This window comes from Echinops telfairi, unplaced genomic scaffold (assembly GCF_000313985.2).
Source record: "Echinops telfairi isolate 266 unplaced genomic scaffold, ASM31398v2 ScPeMD7_5;HRSCAF=22, whole genome shotgun sequence".
NCBI classification, from domain to species: Eukaryota; Metazoa; Chordata; class Mammalia; order Afrosoricida; family Tenrecidae; genus Echinops; species Echinops telfairi.
Genome location: NW_022103901.1, coordinates 21,521,538 through 21,543,525, shown reverse-complemented (window position 1 = coordinate 21,543,525; position 21,988 = coordinate 21,521,538). Strand labels below are relative to the sequence as shown.

At 48.2% G+C, this 21,988-nt stretch overlaps 1 protein-coding gene across 1 annotated transcript in view; it reads right to left on the bottom strand.

Annotated features, from left to right (window-relative positions):
• Positions 1-329: 329 nt before the first annotated feature.
• COG7 (component of oligomeric golgi complex 7) overlaps positions 330-21,988 on the bottom strand; it is an 83,589-nt gene continuing 61,930 nt past the window's right edge. Inside the window, exons 12-17 of the mRNA XM_004706061.2 lie at positions 20,840-21,026; positions 18,801-18,941; positions 12,602-12,685; positions 5,291-5,405; positions 1,843-1,986; positions 330-729 (exon numbers count right to left, since the gene is read on the bottom strand). Of these exons, the coding sequence (XP_004706118.1) occupies positions 563-729; positions 1,843-1,986; positions 5,291-5,405; positions 12,602-12,685; positions 18,801-18,941; positions 20,840-21,026 (838 nt within the window). The 3' untranslated portion in view covers positions 330-562. The remainder of the gene's footprint in view (positions 730-1,842; positions 1,987-5,290; positions 5,406-12,601; positions 12,686-18,800; positions 18,942-20,839; positions 21,027-21,988) is intronic.

Here is a 21,988-nt window from a genome sequence, read left to right as displayed (position 1 = left end):
ACTGAGAAATTCATAGTCCAAGTCCTCAGGGTGGCCTGCGAACAAGACCCTACACGTTCAGGGCCCTGAACTCCAGCGCCCCCATTGATCTTGAACACAGCTCAGGGCCTGGCCACGCTGCTCCCTCAGCTGAGTGCCCCTCTCCCCTCCTCCCTTGCCTGTGGTCTCCTGTCTCCCACCTGCTAGGCCCACAGAGCCTCGTCATCCCACCCAGCACTCCCTGCCGGCCCTTTCCCAGTCTTTCCATCTGAAAGGATTGCTCCATCCACTGACTGTAGTCCCCAGACCAGCCCCTCAGATACACTCCGTGAAAGAAAGAAGAAACCGGCCCTCCTCAGTCTGTTTATTGATTAATTCCACTCTCAAGGTCAAATCACTTCAAAAATCACCCGAAAATCCCTCTCTAATAAATAGCATACTTGTCATTTACTCCCTTTTTAGATTATGCAAATCACCCAGTCTTAAAAACCAGTCTGGCCAATCCTTGGCTGATTTTACAAGTGAATCCATGCTAGAGAGTGTAGCCCCAGAATCCCCACTCCGACCCATTGGAGCAGTGGGTTCAGTAAGTCACACCACGCATGGCGGCTACCGTGGTGGCGAGGCGGCGGGGGAGGCTTTGGGTAGCCTGTCTATAGCCCTCAGGCTTGGCCTTCAGGAGCGTCAGGATGTTCTGTAGAGTGCGAGATGGCTGCAGGCCCAGGGCGTCCATCACATTGGTCAGATAGTCTGCAGGTGCAGAAAGGAAGCCTGGTTCAGCACTGAGCAGGATGGAGTCCCCAAGGGCCGCCTCTAGTCACAAATGCAGAAGCCCCTGGGACCCTAGCACTGGGCACCTGCTCTGCCCTTATTGGGTATGCCTTGACTGAGGACTGTAAGCTTGGCCTGCATCCAGTAAGTCCAATTTAATACAGAACAAATCACTATCACCCCTCACACACAGTCAGACACACTCATGAGCACACACATACATGCATGCAGATACAGCACACACACTCACTTATACACACAAGTGCATAAACATACACATTCGCACATATTCCATGCAGGCAGACACATAGGCAGGCACGTACACACTCGTATGCAGAGGGGCACGAATACACATACCCACAAATGCCTGTGCACACAAACATACTCGCTTTGAGTCAACTCTGACTCAGGGGGAAGGGCACGCTCCATCAGAGGCCCTGTCTGCTTCACACGCTGGCTTACTCATCACACTGTGAGCGCCACTAGCCTACTGGGCCAAATCCCAAGCCCAAACCCACTGCCCTCAAATCAGTTTCAACTCTTAGCACCTAGAGAGGGTGGAGTAAACAAGTTCCTTAGCATTTCCCACACTGTCCATCTTCACAGGAGCAGAAAGCCTCACCCTGCTCTTGGAGTAGCTGGACAGTTTGAACCTCAGACCGTGTGGTTAGCAGCCTGATGCTTTAACCCAAGGCACCATCTGGGCTTCTGGATTGCCAAGAGCTGCAAGCTGAGAGCCTGTGTCTACCAGAGTATCCAACAGAGTGTGGGTTTTGTTTTCTGGTGGTGCCTAATGTGAAGGTTTGTGCGTCCACAGGCCTCCCCTGCTCTGGGGTCTGACCCCCTCCTGCTGGCAGCTTCACATACTAGCCTCAAGTCCTCCCTGGGTAAGCTCGCTGCGGAACCTCTGCTGGCTCCTGGCTCCCAGGTTCCACCAGATGTCTGGGCTTTAACCTAGACATACCATCTAAACCTCGGGGTATAGGCCCTGGAAAACCTGTCCTTTTAACCAGCTTCCAGAAATGAAGTTAGGAGGAGAACTGGGGACAGACAGCTGGGCAGGGTAAGGGGTGCCCTCCTGAGGGGACCTACCAATGTCAGTGGCCAGCTGCTTGGTGGAATGGGGGGTCAGCTCCGGTATCTGGAGGATCACATCGCAGTAGGTCTGCATCGTGGCTCTGGCGATGGCGCCTAGCCAGTTGTCAGCCATGTTGTCAAGCTCCGGCGGTTCATCGCCTGCCAAGGGAAAGGAGACAGTCATCAGAGATACGAGAGTCTGCTCAGGAAAAGACCCCCAACCCCTCAGTCTGGCTACACACCCGGGCGACCCAGCCCGTGACAGGTGCTGCTTGCATGAACATGCCCAGGAGACACAACCAACTGGAAGAATCCAACCTTAGATCCAAGTACCACAAGGAGGCAAAAGGTAAGGCTGAGATGTCCCTCGAGGCTGCGAGTTAAGTCTAGTCATGTGGGCCGGTGGGTTTCTGTGGACAGACAGTGCAAGGGAAGGCAGGGGAGATGGGGGTGGAGGAAGGCTGCACACACTCCAAGTTAGAAAGTGGGATGGTGGACACAGGGAGAGGACAAGAGGCGGAACAGCGAACAGCACTACCACTTGTCAGGCTCATGCTGTGTGCGCACCTGCGGCACCGTGGAGGTGACAACAGCCCGTCTTTGGCAGGGGTGCAGTGGAAGCTGGGCCCTGCGTCGGCCTAGGCCTGACACCCACACAGTGCTCCATGCATGGCAGCTAGGAGGGCTGTCTTCATTATGGGGGGAGGACAGCAAGGGGCAGTGGGGAATAAAACCCGGGCTCATGAGAATCATGTGGCTGCCACGGGGCAAGAGGCAAGAAGCAAATGTAGGTTCTCAGTAAGGCTGTGACACCTTAGCCATGCTGGGGAGCCAATCAGACTGTTGGGGGAGGCGGGGAGACGGGGAATGGAGGGCACGTGAGTGGAGATATGGAAAGAAGAAAAAACGATAGGGTTTTTATTACAAAGCAAGGAAAAAGAACACACTTCAGAAAGATGAGCAACTTTTTTTAACCCTTTTTTTGCACAAATGATGCCCATGTGATACTTTTGCCAACTGTGTGCCCCCACCACCACCACTCCCCTCGGGTTATTTTTGCAAGGACACTAAGCTGATTTTTTTCGGTGAAATGTACACAATTAGCACAGCACACTAGAGCTGACGACAGGAAGTAGAATGCATTATCGCTGAAAAAGACACACAGCAGCACACAGGCTAAAATGGGACCACAGGGAAGACCACAGGAGCCCTGCCCACAGATGCCACGCACATCTGTGAAGTGGTCCATTAGTGTTTCATCTGTTTAGTTACCCGGTTTTTGAAATTCCGGAAACAAAGTATTTTATAGTGAAATTAAAAAGAGAGAGAAACAGCTCTGGCTGCTGCTGAAGAGGACGATGGCTGGAGGCCCGGTGACCCACGTGGCAGCGAGCCCAAGCAGAGCTGGGAGACAGCAGCACTGAGTGCGTCGTGTGGCGGGAACCCGTGACGGCTTCTCGCGTTCGGTGGTCACCGTTTCATCACTGGCTCTGCGTCAAGTACCAACTCCCCACACAGCTCTCCCAGCTCACGGCCAGCTCAGATGGGGAGCAAGAGGATGAGGGCAGTGATCTAGCTCCTTCTGGGCCTGAGGGCTGCCAGCTGAGCACTGCACAGACGCACTCTCCAGTCAGGGGGGAGGAGGCAAGGCAAGCCCATGCCAGAGCCAATGCCCTTGTCCGCCCTACCCCACCCCCTACACCCCTCACACGGCCCCGTACACCCACCTAGGCTGCTAAAGAAGGGCAGAAACACTGAGGCTGTTTGTTTGCCACCCACACTGCAAAGGACTCGCCCGGCCCAGAGCACCTCACTGCCATCGAGTTGATTCCGACTCATAGCAACCCTATAGCGCAGGGTAGAACTGCCCCTGTGAGCTTCTAGGACTAATTCTCTACAGGAGGGGAAAGCCTGGCCATTCTCCTGCAGAACAGCTGGTGGTTTTGAACCTCACAGACTGCAAGTCAACACGTAACCACTACACCAGGGCTCCCATAGCACAGGGCACGGAAGGCTCGTAATGGTCCCTGGACAGACCCAGCACACAGGAGGGGCTCCCGTTGATGAAAAGGTACACGGCACATGTGGACCGAGTGCTGGTTGTATGGACTCTGTCTGATTTCTTTTGCTCAGTGATCTGAGACTCATCGATGTCAATGTGTAGAGCCGTGAGGTTTGTCCGCGTTCACTGCCAGTACAACACACCATTTCACTGCACACTACACCATGACATCCATATCCATCTGACTGGCGATGGTCATCTGGGGTGCTTCCAGACAGAGCTCTTACCAACCAAGTCACTATGGCCATCCTGAGAGATCTCCATGGGGGCACACAGGCAGAGTTCCTAGAATTCATGAAGGGGCTTCATAAAGCTTGTAGGAAAATGGAATTAAAAGTTAATGGGATTTTTCCACAATTTTTTAAAGCCCAATCTATATCTAGGGGTAAAACTGCTGAGCCAAAGGGTAGACGCGTTGTCAATTTCACTAGATAATGCCACACTGCTTTTCCAAAGTGGACACATCAATTTACAGTTGTAGAAACAAAAATCACAGTGGTAGGGGATGGATCTCTAGGCTTTTCCGTTTATATTGGCACACACAGCAGTCTCTTCAAGGGAATCACACTGTACACATGATTGTATAACCTGCTCGTCACACTTAATATGATGAGGATCTCTTCACAAGTCATTACATGTTCTTCTCAAGTAGCTTTTCAAATAGCCATATAGCATTTCATTATATGAATGGACCCAGATTTTTCTAACCACCCACAACTGTTTGACACTTATATTTCTTTCTAATGTTTTCTTCTGTAAACAACGTTGGGAGCACACTCAGACAGTTACGTTCGTGATTCTTTTACTAGGAGAATCTTCTAGCAGTAGAACTCCTCCTTGAAAAGGCTTGCATGGCCTCATGGCAAACAGTCTTCCAGAAAAGCAAATGCTAACATTTAAGCTGTTTTCCTCCATGGTTGCCAATAGTAAGTACAATCACACTGAGAGATTCACATCCACACACACAGTTAATCTGGTAAAAGACGGCCAAGTGCGTCTTTTCATTCGTAGCCTTATCAGAACTGTGTCCCACAGAGCAGAAGTTCCTCAGAGGGTGTGATTTTGAACATGGGCCTCAGCCTTTCGTCTAAACCAAACTCCCTGCCACTGAGTTGATGCCCACTCAGAGCGACCCCACAGGCAGAGCAGAATGCTCCTGTGGGTTCTGAGATGATAACTCTTTACGGGCGGCGTAAAGCCTTGGCTTTCTCCCAAGCAGCAGCAGGAAGTTTTAAATTGCTGACCATGTGGTCAGCAGCTGTGGACCCACCAGGCCACCAGGGCTCGATCAGCCTTTCTCGGGGCCTATTTCTCAGGAACTGTGACTTCCCTGGGAGTCTGGAGCCATGTGCGTGTTGAGCTGTGAGTGTGTGGGAGATGAGCTGACGCGGCACACCTTACCTTGCTCAGGAGGAAACGGGAGCTTTCCGGCATGCAGAGCCAACTCCAAGGCAGAGTCCTCCTGAGTCACGAATGGCTCCAGGTTCAGAGGAAGGGACATGAGGTACTGCCCGATCTGAAGCACAAGAAGGATTTTCAGCTGAACACTATGCACATGGGCAGTTGCTTTGTGCAGCTCTTGGCAAATAGCCAAGAGACACCATTGCTAGACCTCAGGGAACCTCAAATCTGATTTCTCCATCTTTCGAGTGTATCCTAAACCTGGTCATGACAACAGATTGCATCTAGACTCGAGATTTGTCCTTTTCATTACCAGCCTCAATATTTTCGGAATGTACTCAACACATTCTCGACCTTATAGGATGTAACGAATAAGTGCTTTATAAAAGGTACCCCCCAAAACCCAAACTCACTGCCACTGAATCAAGTCTGACTCATTGCGACCCTATAGGGCAGCCCCAGTGGGTTTCCGAGATGGTTAACTATTTAAGGGAGTAGAAAGCCTCATCTTTCTCCTGCAGAGACGCTGGTGGTTCCAAACTGACGACCTTGTGGTTAGCAGTCCAATGTGTAACCACCATACTGCTGGGGCCCCCCACAAAACATACAGGACTGTATAAATGCAAATCATCCAGGGCAATGAAGTGCCAATGGCACCTTCGGCCGGCCACTCTAGAATTCCAACCCCATCTTCCAAGGCCGGATCTGGTTCTCTCTTCGTCTAGGTGATGTTACCAGGGGAAGGATGGGGTTTTATCTGAAAAGGTTATTTGAAATTACAAAGTAACTTGGGAGGAAACCATGTTGTTTTCATGAGATAAGCTCTGGAAGATAAAGGCTGACAAGACCTTCTTGGCTGGCGGGGAATCACCGGCAGTAGAACTAGAATGAGACTTAATGTTAGCCACATATTTGTCAGTTACTTGTGATTCCATCATGGGGATGTTTTATATACCCATTCTTATTACGACTCATGATTGTTTGGTGCTTTAAGGAAGCACATGCTTCCATTTTAAAGAAGGCTTGACTTTCAGGCCATCAGACATCCCATCTAATATTGAGAAAGTTAGTCTTTGAGTACGACACACAGTCCACTCCATTTATCCCAAATTAGATGTGATACAGATTGGAAGGCAGAGAACGATCCAAATAAGATCTTCTCAACCTGGCCTAGGCGCCAGAAACTGGTGGCAGAGGTTGGACCCAGACCTTTTTCACTGTGATCAAGCCGGCTCTGACTCGTGGTAACTCTTCGCACAAAAGAACAAAGGCATTGCTCTGTCTGGTGCTACCTTCACAAGCACTGCTAGGCTGCAGCTCGCTGTCATGGCCTTCTGATCGAGGGGGCGCATCATCTAGCATCATAGCAGGCAATAGTCTCCTGAGCTCCATTCTTCCTAGTCTGTCTGAATCTAGAAGGCCCAATGAAACCCGTCATCTGTGAGTGAACTTGCTGGTATATGAAATACTGTTGGCACAGCTTCTAGCATCACAGCAACATGCACGTCCCCGCAGCATGACAAAGTGATAGACAAACAGACACAGGGGTCCGTCAAAAAGAACAAAGGTTTCACCTCTGGGACTCAGGCATGACCAGATGCTCTGAGAAACTCCCCAGCCACAACCGCAGCAGCCACCACAGCGAGATGCCATGATGCTGCCTTGCCCCCTTCTCGGGAGCCGAGGATGGTGACACTCTCCCAAAGACTTTGCACTCCGACACTAAAGGACAGGGTGCAGTTCTGACTACAGATGCTGCGCAGGGGTGCCATGTATTCCTCTGACTCGAGCCCAAATCCTATTAACCATCTTTTCATGAAGGACATCCGTCCCTCTCTGTGATTCTGCGCTGCACCTCAGGCTGGATTCAGGGCTCCCTGGGGGCGGGCTCTCTGGGTAGCTGGGGCACACATCCTCTCAGAGGGAACTGCCTCAGCTCTAATGGTCCCTCACAAAGCAGCTGCCTTGCACGCACAGAGGCTGGGGGCCCAAAGACTCGGAGTAAAGGAGTGGAGCTTGGACAAGTGGACATGTGTGCCGAGCACATGCGTGCAATGCTAGGCCCCGGTCCATCAACTTGAGATGGGTGTGAGCAACTGAGCAGAAAACAGCATGTCAGGTGCATGCAATTTTCCCATGTTACAAAGACCAGGATGCCTACCAACATGTGCTGTTCCTATCAAGGGCCGTCCATGTGCACAATTGCATTAACTTAGGACAAGAAAACAACCTTAGTGGCACAATAGTCAATCGCTCAGCTACCAAGCAAAAGATGAGTGGTTCGAACCCGCCCTCCGCAGGAGATGGAGGAGCCTGTCTCTGTTACACGGGGAGTTCCTATTCTGCCCAATAGGGCTTCTATGCGTCAGAATTGACTCCACAGCAGTGGGGTTTGAGGGTTTTGTGGGGTTTTAAATAAGTGTAAGGGCACACCTACTCTTCTTTAGTACATTCAAGAGAAAACTGCTTCCAACGCCGTGCCTTGGCTTCCTTGTCAAACTCAGAGCTGTTGTGAAGATTACTTTTCTGTACAATGATTACAACCATGCCAGGCATGGAGTGCTACCAAAGTGTGAGCTGTACCTACAGGGGGCATCAAAAAGTTGGTGGGAAAAAATAGAACTGAAAGCTCATGGGACTTAAAAAAAAAAAAGATCATGCGACTTTTCCATGAACCTTTTGACACTCCCTGGTATCGTCACTCAGGCAATTGTCCGGTTGTTTTCCTGATGTACAAGACTTCCCAACCCTTGGCCATCCTGCTGGCTTTATACTCTGCATCACCTCATTATGATAACTCCCTCTTTAAGAGTGTGGTGTCCACCAGTTACCGCAGACTTCAAAATCTCCCCAGCCCACAGGACCACAGAAGGGTTGCCTCAGCGCCACACGTTTAATGTGGTTTGGTGGTAGTCCAATAAAAGTATTTTTTTTAATTAAAAATTTAAAAAGACTAGACATTCTAAGGTCCATCGTGCTACCTAAAAAAAAAAAAAAAACTTAATTTGTGCCTAAGAGGTAAACAGATGGTAAAAGAAATAAAATTAGCATTTCTTGCTCTCTTTCATTTCGTCAACACAATCTGTCCCTAGGCTTGGCGGGAAGCCTTTGAAACCCATAGGTCTCTCATTGAATCCCACTTGGGACGGCTCATGTGTGGCTGGGAGTAAGCAGACTCCACTGAGTCTTGTTTTCATTTCTAAATTCCCTTTGCCATGGTTGTTGATAGTCTACAGTAGGCTTCATAAGGTTCATGGGGAAATGGAATTAAAAGATTGTGGGATTTTTAATTATTGAATGTAAAACTGAAGAGCTGCTCTGTGAATTTCACCTCCCGGATATACTCATGTATAAGTCGAGTTCTTCAGCACATTTTTAATGCAGTTTTTGTGGTAAAATTAGGTGCCTCGGCTGATTTTAGGGTTGCCTTATACTCAAGTATATATGGTAATTCTCTTTTTTTTTTTAAATCATGGCATTTTTCCGTGAAATTGCTACAGCTTCCTTCTGTACTCCAGAACATACCCACAGCTCAACAGCATCTGTACGTACACTGATTAAATTCTTGAGTTGTGTGACCATTTCCACCCTCCTTTTCGGAGCTGCTCCACCCCCATTAGCACCAACTGCTCCCTAAACTGCCATCTCATCATTTGAGTTGCTATGGCCAATTTGATGCCATACACAGAGTGGTTGAAAGAGTACTATGCTCAAGGTAGACCATCTGTACTAGTTAAGCTAAATTCTTTTTTTTTTAAGAAGACTCCTGGGATATTTTAGGCTTAAAAGCTTAAAGGGTTCATCCAGACTCCATGACTTCAGGTTTCCCTGCATTTGTCAAACCCTTTACATCAGGCATCTTCTATAGAATCTTTTATTCAAATGTTCAGTCATGGTAGCTTGGCACCATTTAGTTCTATCAGGTTTCATGGAAAAGGGGGCTGGGCTGTTAGCCACACATTCCATATCCTCCTCCTAGTCTGCTGTGAGTTTTTAGCAATAGATCACCACTGACCTCACTAATCAGTAACTAATAAGTAGAAGAGAACAACAAATTAACCATTATTCCTCAGGCTGGAGGAAGAGGAAGGGTTAGAATTCCTCCATTCAAATTCCATTCGGTAATGACTTCCTGAATATCTACTGTGGGCAAAGACCTTGTGCAGTACTTGACACACCTTTCATCTGTAGCCATAACCTTTTGGCTAAATTCATAGACCCACTTTTACTGGAAATAAAGCATTATCACTCTACCTTGCCCAGATGTTTTTTTCTCACATTTCATCAACCATTCAAAGTGTCATTCAGGTTCAAAATTTTCATACTCTCCTATTTCAATTTCAATGACTTGGACTTAGATCATTGGGTTGCTGTGGTTTCTGGATGACTGCCAGGATCCCAGGCTTCTTTCAGAAATCTGGTTGATGGCTTTTGGGAATCAATGTGGAAATGAAGCCTATCTGTGCTATCTGTCTACTGTTCTCACATACGCAATAACTGCTTCTTGATGCCCTATTTTGATACACTTGGTGAGTCCTGGTTCTAGAGCGCTGTGACCTGGGAAGCTCACTTCTGCCTGGGTAGTGGTGTCATCACGTCCAAGAGGAGGATGACCTCATACTTACGTTCAAGGGCTGTGTCGAGGACAAGGTGAAGTACTGAGTAATAGACGCACTGTGAGATACTAATCTGGCATCCTGAGGGGCAGAGCAGCCAGCAAGAAACTGTTCTTTCCTGCCCCACCTGTTCCCTTCCCCTGAGCCTTGGTACCTACCTATGAAACTGCCTACTGGCTCAGACTTGTTGTTAAGATAAAATAGGATATACAGGATCAGTCAAAAAGTATTGCTGCAAACCACCAGCTGCCTTTACTAAACATAATAAATGTGAGGCTATTGTTCCTCAACATACCCTCCAACTAGATCTATACACTTTGCCCTTCTCTCTCGCTAACCTTTCCCTGAATAATTCTGTCCTCTTCAACTGACACCACGTCGAAACAAGAGGTTTTGCATCCTTGAAGGACCTAAATCATGTTCCTTTTAAATATTTGAGTTCTAGGCACAAAAAGAAGTCAGAAGGGACAAGATCAGGTCTGTGGGGTCAGTGGGGTCAGTGGGGTATGGTTTTGCAAGGAAATTCTCAGGACAGCCCTTGCTGCCCTGAAGAATGAACAGGTACATTGTGATGGGGGGAAAACTTCCTCAGCACAACTTTCCCAGGCTTTTTCTTCCCAAAGCAGCTTTACGTTGTTTTCTTAGCACTTCTTCAGAATAAGCCCCTGTGATCATCCTGTGTCCTTCAAGAAAAAGACAAGACGACCTTCCAAGACTTCGGGCCCTCTCCGCCTTAAATATAACCACTAGGTCAACAGACCCCCCTAGAAAGTCACTGTTGGGATTGGACCATATTCTACTGATCATATTGGTAAGTCCAAGACACAATTCAGTGCATACAATCATCTTCAATAGTATGGATCTTGCCTAAAAGACTGATGGAGAAAGCAACTCTTTGAGAGCCCACCCAACTGAAAGTTTGCTAAGGCCAAAATGTTCACTTAACATGGAAAATACTGACCCACATGAGGGCCCAACTTCCGTAATCTCACCAATGGTCATTCGACAGTCGTCTGCCAGCTTCTGGACTTCAGCCAGTTTCTTCATTCATCAAAGCTGACGGTCTTCCTGTGCCTGACACACCTTTGCTACCGTCTTTAAAATGCTCGCTCGGGCGATCTAAAATGGTTCTTTTAAGTGGGGCAGCCATCCCATGAACTTGTTACAAGGCTTCAATGATTAGAGAAGATGTCCACTGAAGTTTTGTTAAAAATGTGATATTCGCTCTGACCTCAAAATGTTTTTCATCCGTGCCACAAAAAGGTTTTATTTATTTATTTTTGGTAAGGCACCCTAGGGAGACTTGACGGTACTCCACAGCAACAATGCAACTAAGACAAGCGTATTATTGAGAAAAGGGGTCTGCAGCCACCCATGATCACAGGGGTGTGCTTACAGCAGTTTTCTTTGGAGGGAGTCCGTGCATGTATGAATGGAAGCCCCAGTGGCAGTACTGTTTTGACCCACCTGCATGACCACGCATTGTTTACAGGCATCGATGTAAGCTGCCACTGCCCTCGCACATGATGGGTGGTCAATAAAAGTTCTTTCCAACTTAAGTCTGCAGCCCTCGGGTACAGTGACTTGCGAGGGTCACAGAAAGCCGGAGGGGTCCCAGGCCTGGAAATGCATCCTGGCCTTCCATACTTCTGCAGACTTCCATTTCCTCAACTTTACAATCACCTCAGTAGCCTCCCAAGTCCAACCCAGCATTATCATCTTATGAATGACAGTTGGTGGCAGTTCAGATTGTCTTGAGTCTGAAAAGAAGACTCTTTCCCTTGGTGGGAAGAGCCGGCCCACACCTCGACAATCTCCTAGAACAGGAGACTAAGGCACGAATGCTCTGGAAAGAAGCCGTCACCGGCATGGATATGCCGTTGCTCCAGAAGGACAGAGAGCAGTGGGCTGTCCTCCTTTCTGCTTGCCTGTGGGACTGCCACCCACACGTGGCATCTTATGGTTCAACCTTCATTTTCTAAATTCCTTTCTCTCGCCTGTAGTAAGATTCACATCCTATCCAGGGGTCAGGTTCTATGGTGAGAATATTGGCAGAAATGGCCTATCTCAAATACACCCTAGAAAATCCCAGAAGTCCCTCATGGTATGGGGTACACAGCCTGGGGGGGAAAGACTCCAGGTGCTCTGCTCTCTGTATGGTTCACCCTGCTGTCGTTCAATGTCAAAGCTCTACACCGACATGCTCCTTAAGAGATTTGTTTCAAAGCAGTTCTAATCTGCATCCGTGGGGTCATCATGAGTCAGAAAAGCAACTAACAACACACACACACAAAAGCGCTCAGCTCAGGGCTGGCACATCGTAGTGTTTATAAAAGCACACAGAATTTTCATTCAAAGCCACACACACACCGATCTTATGAAAGGCCATCAAGGAGAACCTGGCCACAGGCTTCCTGTTTTCCCAACCCAGAATGTTCTATGGGACTCCAGTTCTCATGCCCTTTAGGTACCGGTCACAGCTCATCTTGGGAGAGATGGAAAGGGTGGACGGCAGTGTCCTAGGCCCTGAAATCACCATGTGGTTCTGCAGCACTTCCTGAAAGCCCACCCAGGGAATGGCTGTCGACGATCTAGAAGCAAAAGTCCAGGCCCGGTGCAGACCTAGATGAGCCAGACTCCAAAGTCCGAAATGCTATTGACCAGCACAAAGAAGTGTCCCTGGAGGTCCTCTTACATTGCTGATGTACTCAAGGGGAGTGAGGCTAAAGGTGGGCAGGTCATCCGTGAGAGTCTCTCCAACACTGGCTGTGCTCCAGCTCTAAGGAAGGAAGGAGAGGAAATAATCAACAGCCAGCAACCAGGCAGCAGGGAAAGTGCCAAGCACTGTGCCGGGGCACAGAGGAAGGCTGAGGGAGGACAGGCGTCCCCACTAGGCATTCTCTTCACTCCAGGCAGGGACCAGGACTCTCTCTCTTCTTGAAATAATTAGTTTGAAACCCACCTCTGAGACTGGCCCCCTTCCCCTCCCTCCACCTTCCTGCAGATCAGTAAAGCAGGACCAGATCCCTGGGACCTCACTTCATTGTGTCCAATAGTTTAGCTCAACATTTCTTGGATCGGTTGGGTGTGAGGGGAGTGGGGGAGGGAGAAGGGCAAGATGTTCACACTCACTGGGTGCAGGTAGCCTCACTCACTCTTGGCCACGGCACCCTGAAAACAGTACCCCCGCCCCCATGCCCTTACAGAGACCACACGTGAGTGACCCCCAGATCTTGGGAGAAAGGCTTAAGATGCCTCTTCTGGCTACTGAGATGTCCAAAACAACGCTCCCCCATAATATACTCTGCCCACATAAAAACTGCCGCTTGCGCTTCCATCTGCCTTCTGGAGCTATTCCTCAAGGGACTTACAACTTCAAAGGAAAGAGTGAGAAGGAGCCTCCAAAGCCCACCGCCTCCTTCGGCCCTCTCTCTGACCCCTGGATCGAGGGGCTCCCATCATCTAAAGTGGAGAGATCTACAGGATCACCCACAGAAAGTCAGGCAAACGGCCGGCATTCCTGTGGCTGCAGACCTCACCTGCCACAGCTTCCCCACCAAGTCTAGTTTCTTAATTCCAGGCTGGGTCACCCCACAGCCCTCTCTAGCTGGACTCTTGCTTCGACTCTCTGCAACCACCTGATGCCCAATCTGGTCACTGGGTCCTTTAGCGGCATTCCAAGACGTCAATGCTATGTCTCCGCACCGGCTCCCAGACCAGCCCGAGCCACAGCAGCCTACCCCACACCCTCCAGCACCGACTCAGTTCTGCCTGATATTCTTTGCACTTCTTTCCTTTCCTTTCACACCCTTCCTTGCCATTGTCTAGATTCCTGCTCCTGTTTGAGAAGTCTCTCTTGCTTCCAAGTATCTTAAATGCCCTGACGACTAACACGCCAACCATTTATATATAGTACCTTGTACTAGGTTTGTGGACTAAGGCCTGGTCCTTATACTCCAGAAGGGACCCCTCAAGACCACCACCCTTTTACACACCCCATGCTGCCCACCTTCCTCCTTCCTTCTCCCACCACATATGTACACACATACAGGCTTCCAATTCAAGAGTTCCCAGTGTCTGACCCAAGGTTTACACAGGAAGAGTACAAAGAAGCAAGAGCTCAGAGTGAAGAACGGAAAGAACAGACACAGACACATGAGATGCTGAGAGCTAGAGAGGGAGTCTGAAAAGAAAGAGTATACTGCGTGGAACAGCACGCTTAAGAAACAGCTTTATCCTCAACAAATAAATTACCAGGAGTGGGGAGTGGAATGGGGGCAGGCAGGCATAGAGATGTAAAACACACATCAACCTGCTGGTCCTCATGACGAGATTGCTGAAGATATGAGTGCTATAACTAAGGGTGGTGAAGAAACTAGATGGTGCCCGGCTATGAGAAAGAATAGTGCCTGAGGTCTTAAAGGCTTGTCTTCAAACAAGCAGCCATCTAAGTGAGGCATCAGCTAAATCGACATGAAAGAAGCACACCAGCCTGTGTGCTCTAAGGACTGTAAAGAATAAAACCCTCTGAAGGAGGGAATGGTATCAGAGCTTAAACTGTGAGTACCTAGTTTTCAGGAAGCTATGATGATAATGGAAATCCAAAATCCATTTTCAGGGTCCAAACATGGATTAAACTTCCAGTGAGTGTCCCCTGGTCATAGTCCAGGGTTGTGAATAGCCTTGTTATCATACAGAGAGCATTGTAAAGTCAATCTAGTAAGTACAGTTGGGTTAAAATGTACTATCTTATTGGATATACCTTTTGACCAATTTAAAAGTTAAGTTAAAAAAAAAGTGAAGGGAAATACACATGGATCAATCCTCCATTGAATCCCCTCTGACCATGAACCTGCGATGTGAATAGCCTTGCTATCATGTAGCGTGCACTGGAAAGTGAATTATGGCAAATGTAGTTAATTTAACACCTCATCATATGATCTCCCCTCTTACCCATTTTAAAGTTGTTCTAGTGTTCCATACTTTATATTGTCTGTTCAATTTAGGCTTTTCTCTGTTTCATTTTGTTATTGTTGTTAAGTCAGTTTTTGTTTGTTTGGTTTTTGGATTGGTATATTTTTCTGTATATGAAATCCAGGATAGGTAAGTTTATAGAGATCGTAATTAGATTAATAGTTTCTTGGGGGTAGGGCTGGGGAGATTGGGGTCAAATGAGGAGCTAATAACAATACGTACGAGAAAGAAGAACATGTTCTAAAATTGATTGTGGCAATGATTGTACAACTCTTCTTGATATGACTAAACTATTGAATTGTACGATATTTGGATGGAGTGCCCAAAACAGTTTTGTTAAAAAAAAAAAAAAGACACCAACCAGTCACAAAAAGCAGAACTTACATGAATCCTGACTCAAACAGCTACAACGAATCATGACATAGATAATACAATTGGAAATTTGAATACCAGCTAGTGACATTATGGAACTTATTTTAATGTTATTTTTTAGAGGTGAGTGTGTTACTGTGGTTTTCCTTTAGAGAAGGGGATCTGTATGAGACAGAATGGTCAGGACCTGGTGGCTGATGAAGTCAGGTGAGGAGAGCACAGGGTTCCTTATACTTGTGGAAATTTCAAAAATAGAAAGCTTTCCAAAAGTTATGGTGTGAGACACAATTAGAGCAACGCTTTATAAAGACTGACACGACAGCTCTGAGGAGGACGAAGGGGTCAGGAACAGGCAGATTAAAAGCTCAAGAAAGAGTTCATAGATAAGGAAAGCCCATTGTAGGCCAGTGGCCATAGAGGATGATGGGACATTTTAAAGGAAGAAGCAACAAATCCTGGTGGCTAAGTGGCAAAGAATGATGTCTGGGTGGTGAAAATGGCTACCATCTGAGGTTGGTGGTTCGAAGGCCCCCAGTAGTGCCACAGAAGAAAGTCCTGGCAACCTGTTTCTGTAAAAATTACAGCCAAAAAGACTACCATGGAGTGTAGTTCTACTACCCTGTAACCCACGGACTCGTCATGCATCAGACCGGACACAATGGCAGGGCGTTTGTTTGGGGGTTCAACTGGCAGAGAGGGGCACAATCAATGAGGGAGCAGAAAACGGAGAGGGGTGATGGCTCCAGAGACACTGTGATCAATCCCTGGGGGCGGGGCAGGAGCAAGGAACAAACTGTGGAGTTTCTAAGGCAGGTGTGGCCGGAATCCATGCAACAAACAGTGGGCTGGAGGCAGGAGGAACGAAAGAAAAGGCACCTGCAGGGAAGACAGGCGAAGAGCAGCCTGTGTGGAAAAGAAGTCTAGAATAAGGGTCGCACAGCACTCATGACGCTAGAGAGGAGCTAAAAGCAGGCTGAGCAGGTGGGCCAGAAGAGAGAGCACCGGAGAGCAATGATTATTTTTTTAATCATTCTAAGGGTTTGTTTTTTTAAATTGCCTTCACATGGGCTTTTCTCTACATCTTTCAACAGGCTAATATAGGAAAACTTCAGTAATCTGTTCTGAAATTCAATATAGCACTGGTTTATAGCCTGATAATATAAAAGGACAATATAGTGTACCGGCAAAGATAAAAACAAACATTGAATGACCAAGGTCTAATTTCCAATCCTTAAGGCCAAAGTGTTTGCCTTTGTGCTGCGAGCTGTTGTGCTGGCACTCTCGGGAGAGCTCCCGCTAATCTCCACAGCGAGCTGTGTCCGTTCCCAGCAGCCTCCCAGGTTGTGGGGAGACCAGCAGGGGAGGGTGCCAGCCAGCTCCTCAGATGGAAATCAGAATAATGAACTGTGGAATGCAGAAGCCAAGGCAAAGGGCAGGTGATTAGCACTAAGCCCGTTTAAGTATATCGCTAAGACCTAACAACTGAGAGAATTAAGGTCTCAGAGCAGAAGGTCCATATCTTAAGCTCTGCAAAAATGAAAATAATCAAAACGGTCAAATCAGGAGGCCAGGGAGGGGCAATGAGAGAGGTTAAGGAAGGCTGGCACCCCCTCACTAGAGCAGGTCCATGGCCACCAGTGTCTGTCCACAGCACACAAGTGGTCAGCAGAGCAGTGAATAGTGCTACTCTCTGAGGAGTCTGCACAATCCTTTTTCTTAATCTTAGACACCTCTTTTGGCAACTGATATCTCAAGTGATGAAGCAACAATGAGCTCAAGTTCAACAAGGCTTCACTTCAGCTTCTCTTTTTTAGTTATATAGTATAATACGGCTTTCTAAAGCAACAACAAAAAATCTACTTACCTATCTATGATCTATGCCCGTGCAACTTTCCACATGGGTGTGGGTGGGCACGCAGAGGGGGCCTCAGTAAAGGACACCAAATGTTTACATGGATAATTGCTAAGCAGGGATATTTTTGAAGTAGTGACTGCTTTATATTGCTTGCATTTCCAAAAATGAATAGAAGTTTATTTTTATTAAAAAATAAGAAGTCATTCTTCCTTCTCCTGAGGATTCCGGGAACTCCTTTCTTTCTCCCTAGAGGTGGGGCACACCACTCTCCCTGTGAGACATTCCTATTGACAAACCACAGAGAGCTAGGCTGTTGGAGCCAGAGCCCTGGAGCTGCAGGAGCCATGTGGAAACCCACACAAGCGCTGAGGTACTTCCCCCACCACTGGATCCACAAGACTTTGCACCAACTTATGGGCTAATATTGGACATATGGACTTAATCTGAACTGGGCTGAGATGTTTTCTTAATATACAATTACTCTGATATAAAACTCTCTCTGACACATATATGAGTGTCTCTGGATTTGTTTCTCTAGTTAACCCAGACTAACACAGGCTGCATGCCCCTTTTAAGGATGAGTAGATGGACGCTCAGTCATGGGATCTGCTGTGGCCAGTGACCATTGACATCACTTCTGCTGCCTGCATGGGAGCTGTGACACCTCCCGTTTTACTTCCCATGGTCCCAGAAAAGAAAATCTGGTCCCAACAGACTTCATAGGATTCTGCACAGGAAACTCCTAAAGACTGAGAACCACAGAATTTCAAGGATGGAAAGAACCTCACAAAGCATGTAGTTCAATCACATCCCTTTGTGGCTGGCGATGCTGAGACCCATGAAAGGCAGGAGACTTGACCAAAGCCAGGCAGAGAGTGAGTGGTCCTTGGCTTAGGGCCACTACACTTTCCAGAGGGCAGCAGACAGCAAAGAGATTGGAATTATGCCATCCAAGTTTTTGCAAGCTCTCTTTACTTGGTTCCTGCAAAGAGGTTCACTTGGCTTACTGAAGACCTTTAACTATCTTGCCCCCCCCCACACACACCTAAAAAGGGGGCAAATCAAGATCGACTTGAGGGGAAGAGACTGGATCCAGTGAGTAAGGTTAACTAGGGAGAGATGAGGTCTGGGCAAGGGGAAGACAGGCCAAGGAAAGAAAATACGGACAGAAGGGAAGAGGTTGCAGGGCGAAGGAGGTGAGGCTTCTCTAAGAATACCAAGTGGAAAAGGTGCCCAGGAACCCTTCAGAATCTCAGATCTATGTAGGGCACTCTCCTGGATAAAGTTGCAGAACTAAATCTCCAGAAATGCCTGTGGCATGGGAACAACCTCATTGCAAAGGCCAGTGAGCTCCTGGGAGCTGGCCTGGCCTGCCCTGCAGCACATGATCTCTTTTACAGCTCCCTGAGAAGACACTGCTATGTGGTTTCCAAGTACTGAAAAACTAAGCAAGCACGATTTATAACCCCGAGACAATCTACAAATAAAGCATCAGACTAACTGCAAGTGAGGTGGGATGCCCCTGCTAAATGATGAGCTGAGAAGGCTGGTGACCCTCTGCCCTGGGACTTCCAGTCTAGCGTGAGCCTGGGCTCCTCCTGCATTTGGGCAGGCAGCAGCTCACCCCGGGCTCAAACATGCAGGAAGGAGGGGTGGGACCTCGGGGCAAACACTGCAGGGGATGAAAACTCACGTCCATCTTGGAAATGAGTAAGAGCTGCTGCTTGATGCGCAGGAAGACGGAGTCGAAAGCCAGCTGGTGGGCCTGCTGGTTGAGCCGAGTGAGTGCTGATCGAGACGCAGACAGCAGGTTATGATTGCTGGATCCCTTTTCCTGAAGGACCAAAGTGAAAGGCCGTTTATTAGGCTCAGAATTCAACCAAAGCATTAACTAATTAAACATTTTTTAAAAAACACTGAAAGAAAAATAGCGAGGGGGAAACACAGGCAAGCTGCAAGGTCAAATTCTCATGGACTTCAGGTTTTCTGCAGCCAAGGAGGCTGGATGAATCCCCCACACGATCAGCCTGAATACTCTTTAAACCTTAAACCCAAATGTCCCCTGAAGTCCTCTTAACACCTAACAAGAGTTTAGCTTAACAAGTAAAGCATCGTGTCAAGCAACTGTATTCTCGTGAGATCTCTCTGTACAGCATCACACTGGCACAAGCACCTCAAAAGGTTAGGTAAGAATCACTGAGGACCCACCATGAGTTTGTGTTAATAGGGGAGGAATAATTCTGAAAAGGAGAGTGAGAAAGCTTACACAACTTGAAGAATGCTGTCAATGTCACTGATTTGTGACATGTAGGGACTGTTGAATCGGCGTCTTTTGTTATGTATAGTCTCAACAACAAAAAGAAACCCCAAAAATTATTTTAAAAGGCGAGGGAGGCTTCTTTCTAGACAGTAGTAGTTGAAAAACCTGACTGTGCCCCAGAATCCCCTGAGAAATATGCTAAAATACATTTGCATAGGTTCCAGCTGAGAATCTGCTATGTTGGAGCCGAGGATCCTCCAAGTTTCAGGCGATTCTGATGCCTCTGAGCTGACATGGGCTCCTGAAGTGGCCGTCTAGGTGAAATCACAGCTAACCTATGACTGTCTCTAAGGGACCAAAGGTGCGAAGCTTCACGAATAAACAAGAGTGAGCTTCAGAACCCTAATTTAGACTCAGCTAAAAGCCAAAGAATGTACAACCTGTGCAAGTCTCAAGGAATTCCAAGCAGCCTGAGAAAATACAGAGGTGGAAAATGTAACCTTAGTTTTGCTATTATAAATGAACCGATTACAACAAACAGACATAAATCAGATTAGCAATAAAGATAAACAGAGCTGCTTTAACCTAATCACAGAAGCATGGATGAGTGAATTTACAGAATTGCTTTCAGAAGTGTTTGTCAAGTTCAAATGCAGCCAGCTAGGGGGCCAAGGTGCAAGGGGAAGGAGAAGACCCCCGGAGGATGAGGACAAAGCCCCAGGGGTGTGCGGAAGTAGCCTCAGAGAGCAGCGCCAGAGCTCCAGGCCCGTACTGGGAGAAGAGTGACGTCTCCCCAACACAGTGAGGCTGACGCCAGACTAGAGCGGCAGGGCAAGCAGGGAAATGGTTGTGAAGAGGCTGCCTGGGGCTGACATGTAGGCCTGAGGTCATTCATAAGAAGCTACACGCTCATTCCTTTGTTGAGAGGGTCTCCTGTCCCTGAACTCCCAAGTCCAAAGCCAAGTGCAGCTTGATGGAGGCAAACACAGCTCTGAAGGAACATGTACCACGTCCTCATCTTTTCAAGAGTTCTTGGCCAACTTGTGCTGCTGCTTTCTCTTCATTTCTTGCTCCTTCTCTCGGGAAAAGGGCTGACTTCTCTGGCTGCTGAGTTGGGGGTCATTTAGGGGTTCTGTTCCCTTCTCTACCTTCACTCAAACGGGGCTGTCCCTGCATGAGGGCAGAGGCTGCCAGGGCTGCTTACCCTACTGACAAACTAAACCCAAGGGAAGTATTAGCAAGGCCCTTTGGCTGCAGAACCGAAAGCCACACTCACCAACCACCACGAGCTCCACCGACCTCGCCCCTACCTCTGTTTCTGTTTTCAAGTCCATTTAGTCGGTTAGCTCCCTAATACCCCAACACAAAGGTGAAAGAGAAGTCGGAACAAGACTCACTGGAGCCTGAGAGCCTGGATCAGGGACAAGGGACAAGCTTTCATTCGCAAGAATGCCATCAGTCTGGTCTCGTACCTTGAGGGTATAAAGTATTTCCATTAAACTGGAATATTCCGCAGGGTTCTCTTTCTGAAAGTAATTATATTCTTGCCAGGGATTCTTGGCAGTGCTCTTCCTGTCTGTCAAGATGCTCTCCTGAAAGCCGGTCAGGCTCTGTGGGCAGTAGGAATCACTGAGATACTTCCCAGCTGTGGACAAAATCCTGCAACGAGAGTGGTAACCGGTATGCCTCCTCCACACTGTCAAGGGACTGTCTTCTAAGGACATTCAGCTGACTCCTTACGCTGAACCCCAGGCGCTCCTCCTGGGTCAGGGAGAGAGTTCTGAGCCATACTCGTAGTGAATGAGGACAGCACTCATTGTGGAGGAGGGAGCAGGATCAAAGATGCACAAGAGCCCAGGGGGGCTCATTTCCTTTTTCACACTCGCTCTGCTGACCCCTGCCACCTTCCTACAGGGACATACGACCTCCACCAGGGCAGTTCTCTGTCAACTACAAGCGTGATACCGTGCACTCTGGGAGGTCTTTTTTCTCAAGTGGGCTTGCTGCCCAATGTCCTTCACCCCACAGCCTTCCTGGGGCGCACGCCCTGTGGTTCAGGGGCTACCGTGTGGTCTGCCAGGAGCTGTACCTTCCTCCAATCTTTTCCAAGAAAAACGCCTAGAGGCGGGTCTTGGTGGTGGTGCCGATCAGCCTAGTGTGGTCGGGGAAGCTGCACCTTCACCTTCCTCCGAGATGGCCTGACCATTCGTTCCACACACTTACATGTGTATGATGACAGGACGTACGTGAGTGCTTTCGAACCAGTGCTGGGGCAGGGCCTCCTCGGAAGCTGCTGCTGAGAGCAGCCACTGGCCTCGGCCCTTAGGGTCAGGTCGGTCCTGGGGCGTTTTGACTGGGTGTCTATCATCTATTTCTTGGCCCCCAGCACTGAGTCTGGTGTGTGGAAGGTGCTCCCTGACCATGTGTAGAATGAGAGGTGACCCTCGGTGTGGACTGTGACCTCTGAAAAGTCAGCTGTCCTTTGCCAGGCGGCAGCGATATGTGTTTCAGGCTCCATGAGCTAAGGGTAACGTGATGGCACTGCACCAGCCTACCAGCCAAGCAAAAGAAAAGTCAGGGATGTTCCAAGTATTAAAGATGGGAGCTAATGTTTTCAGAAT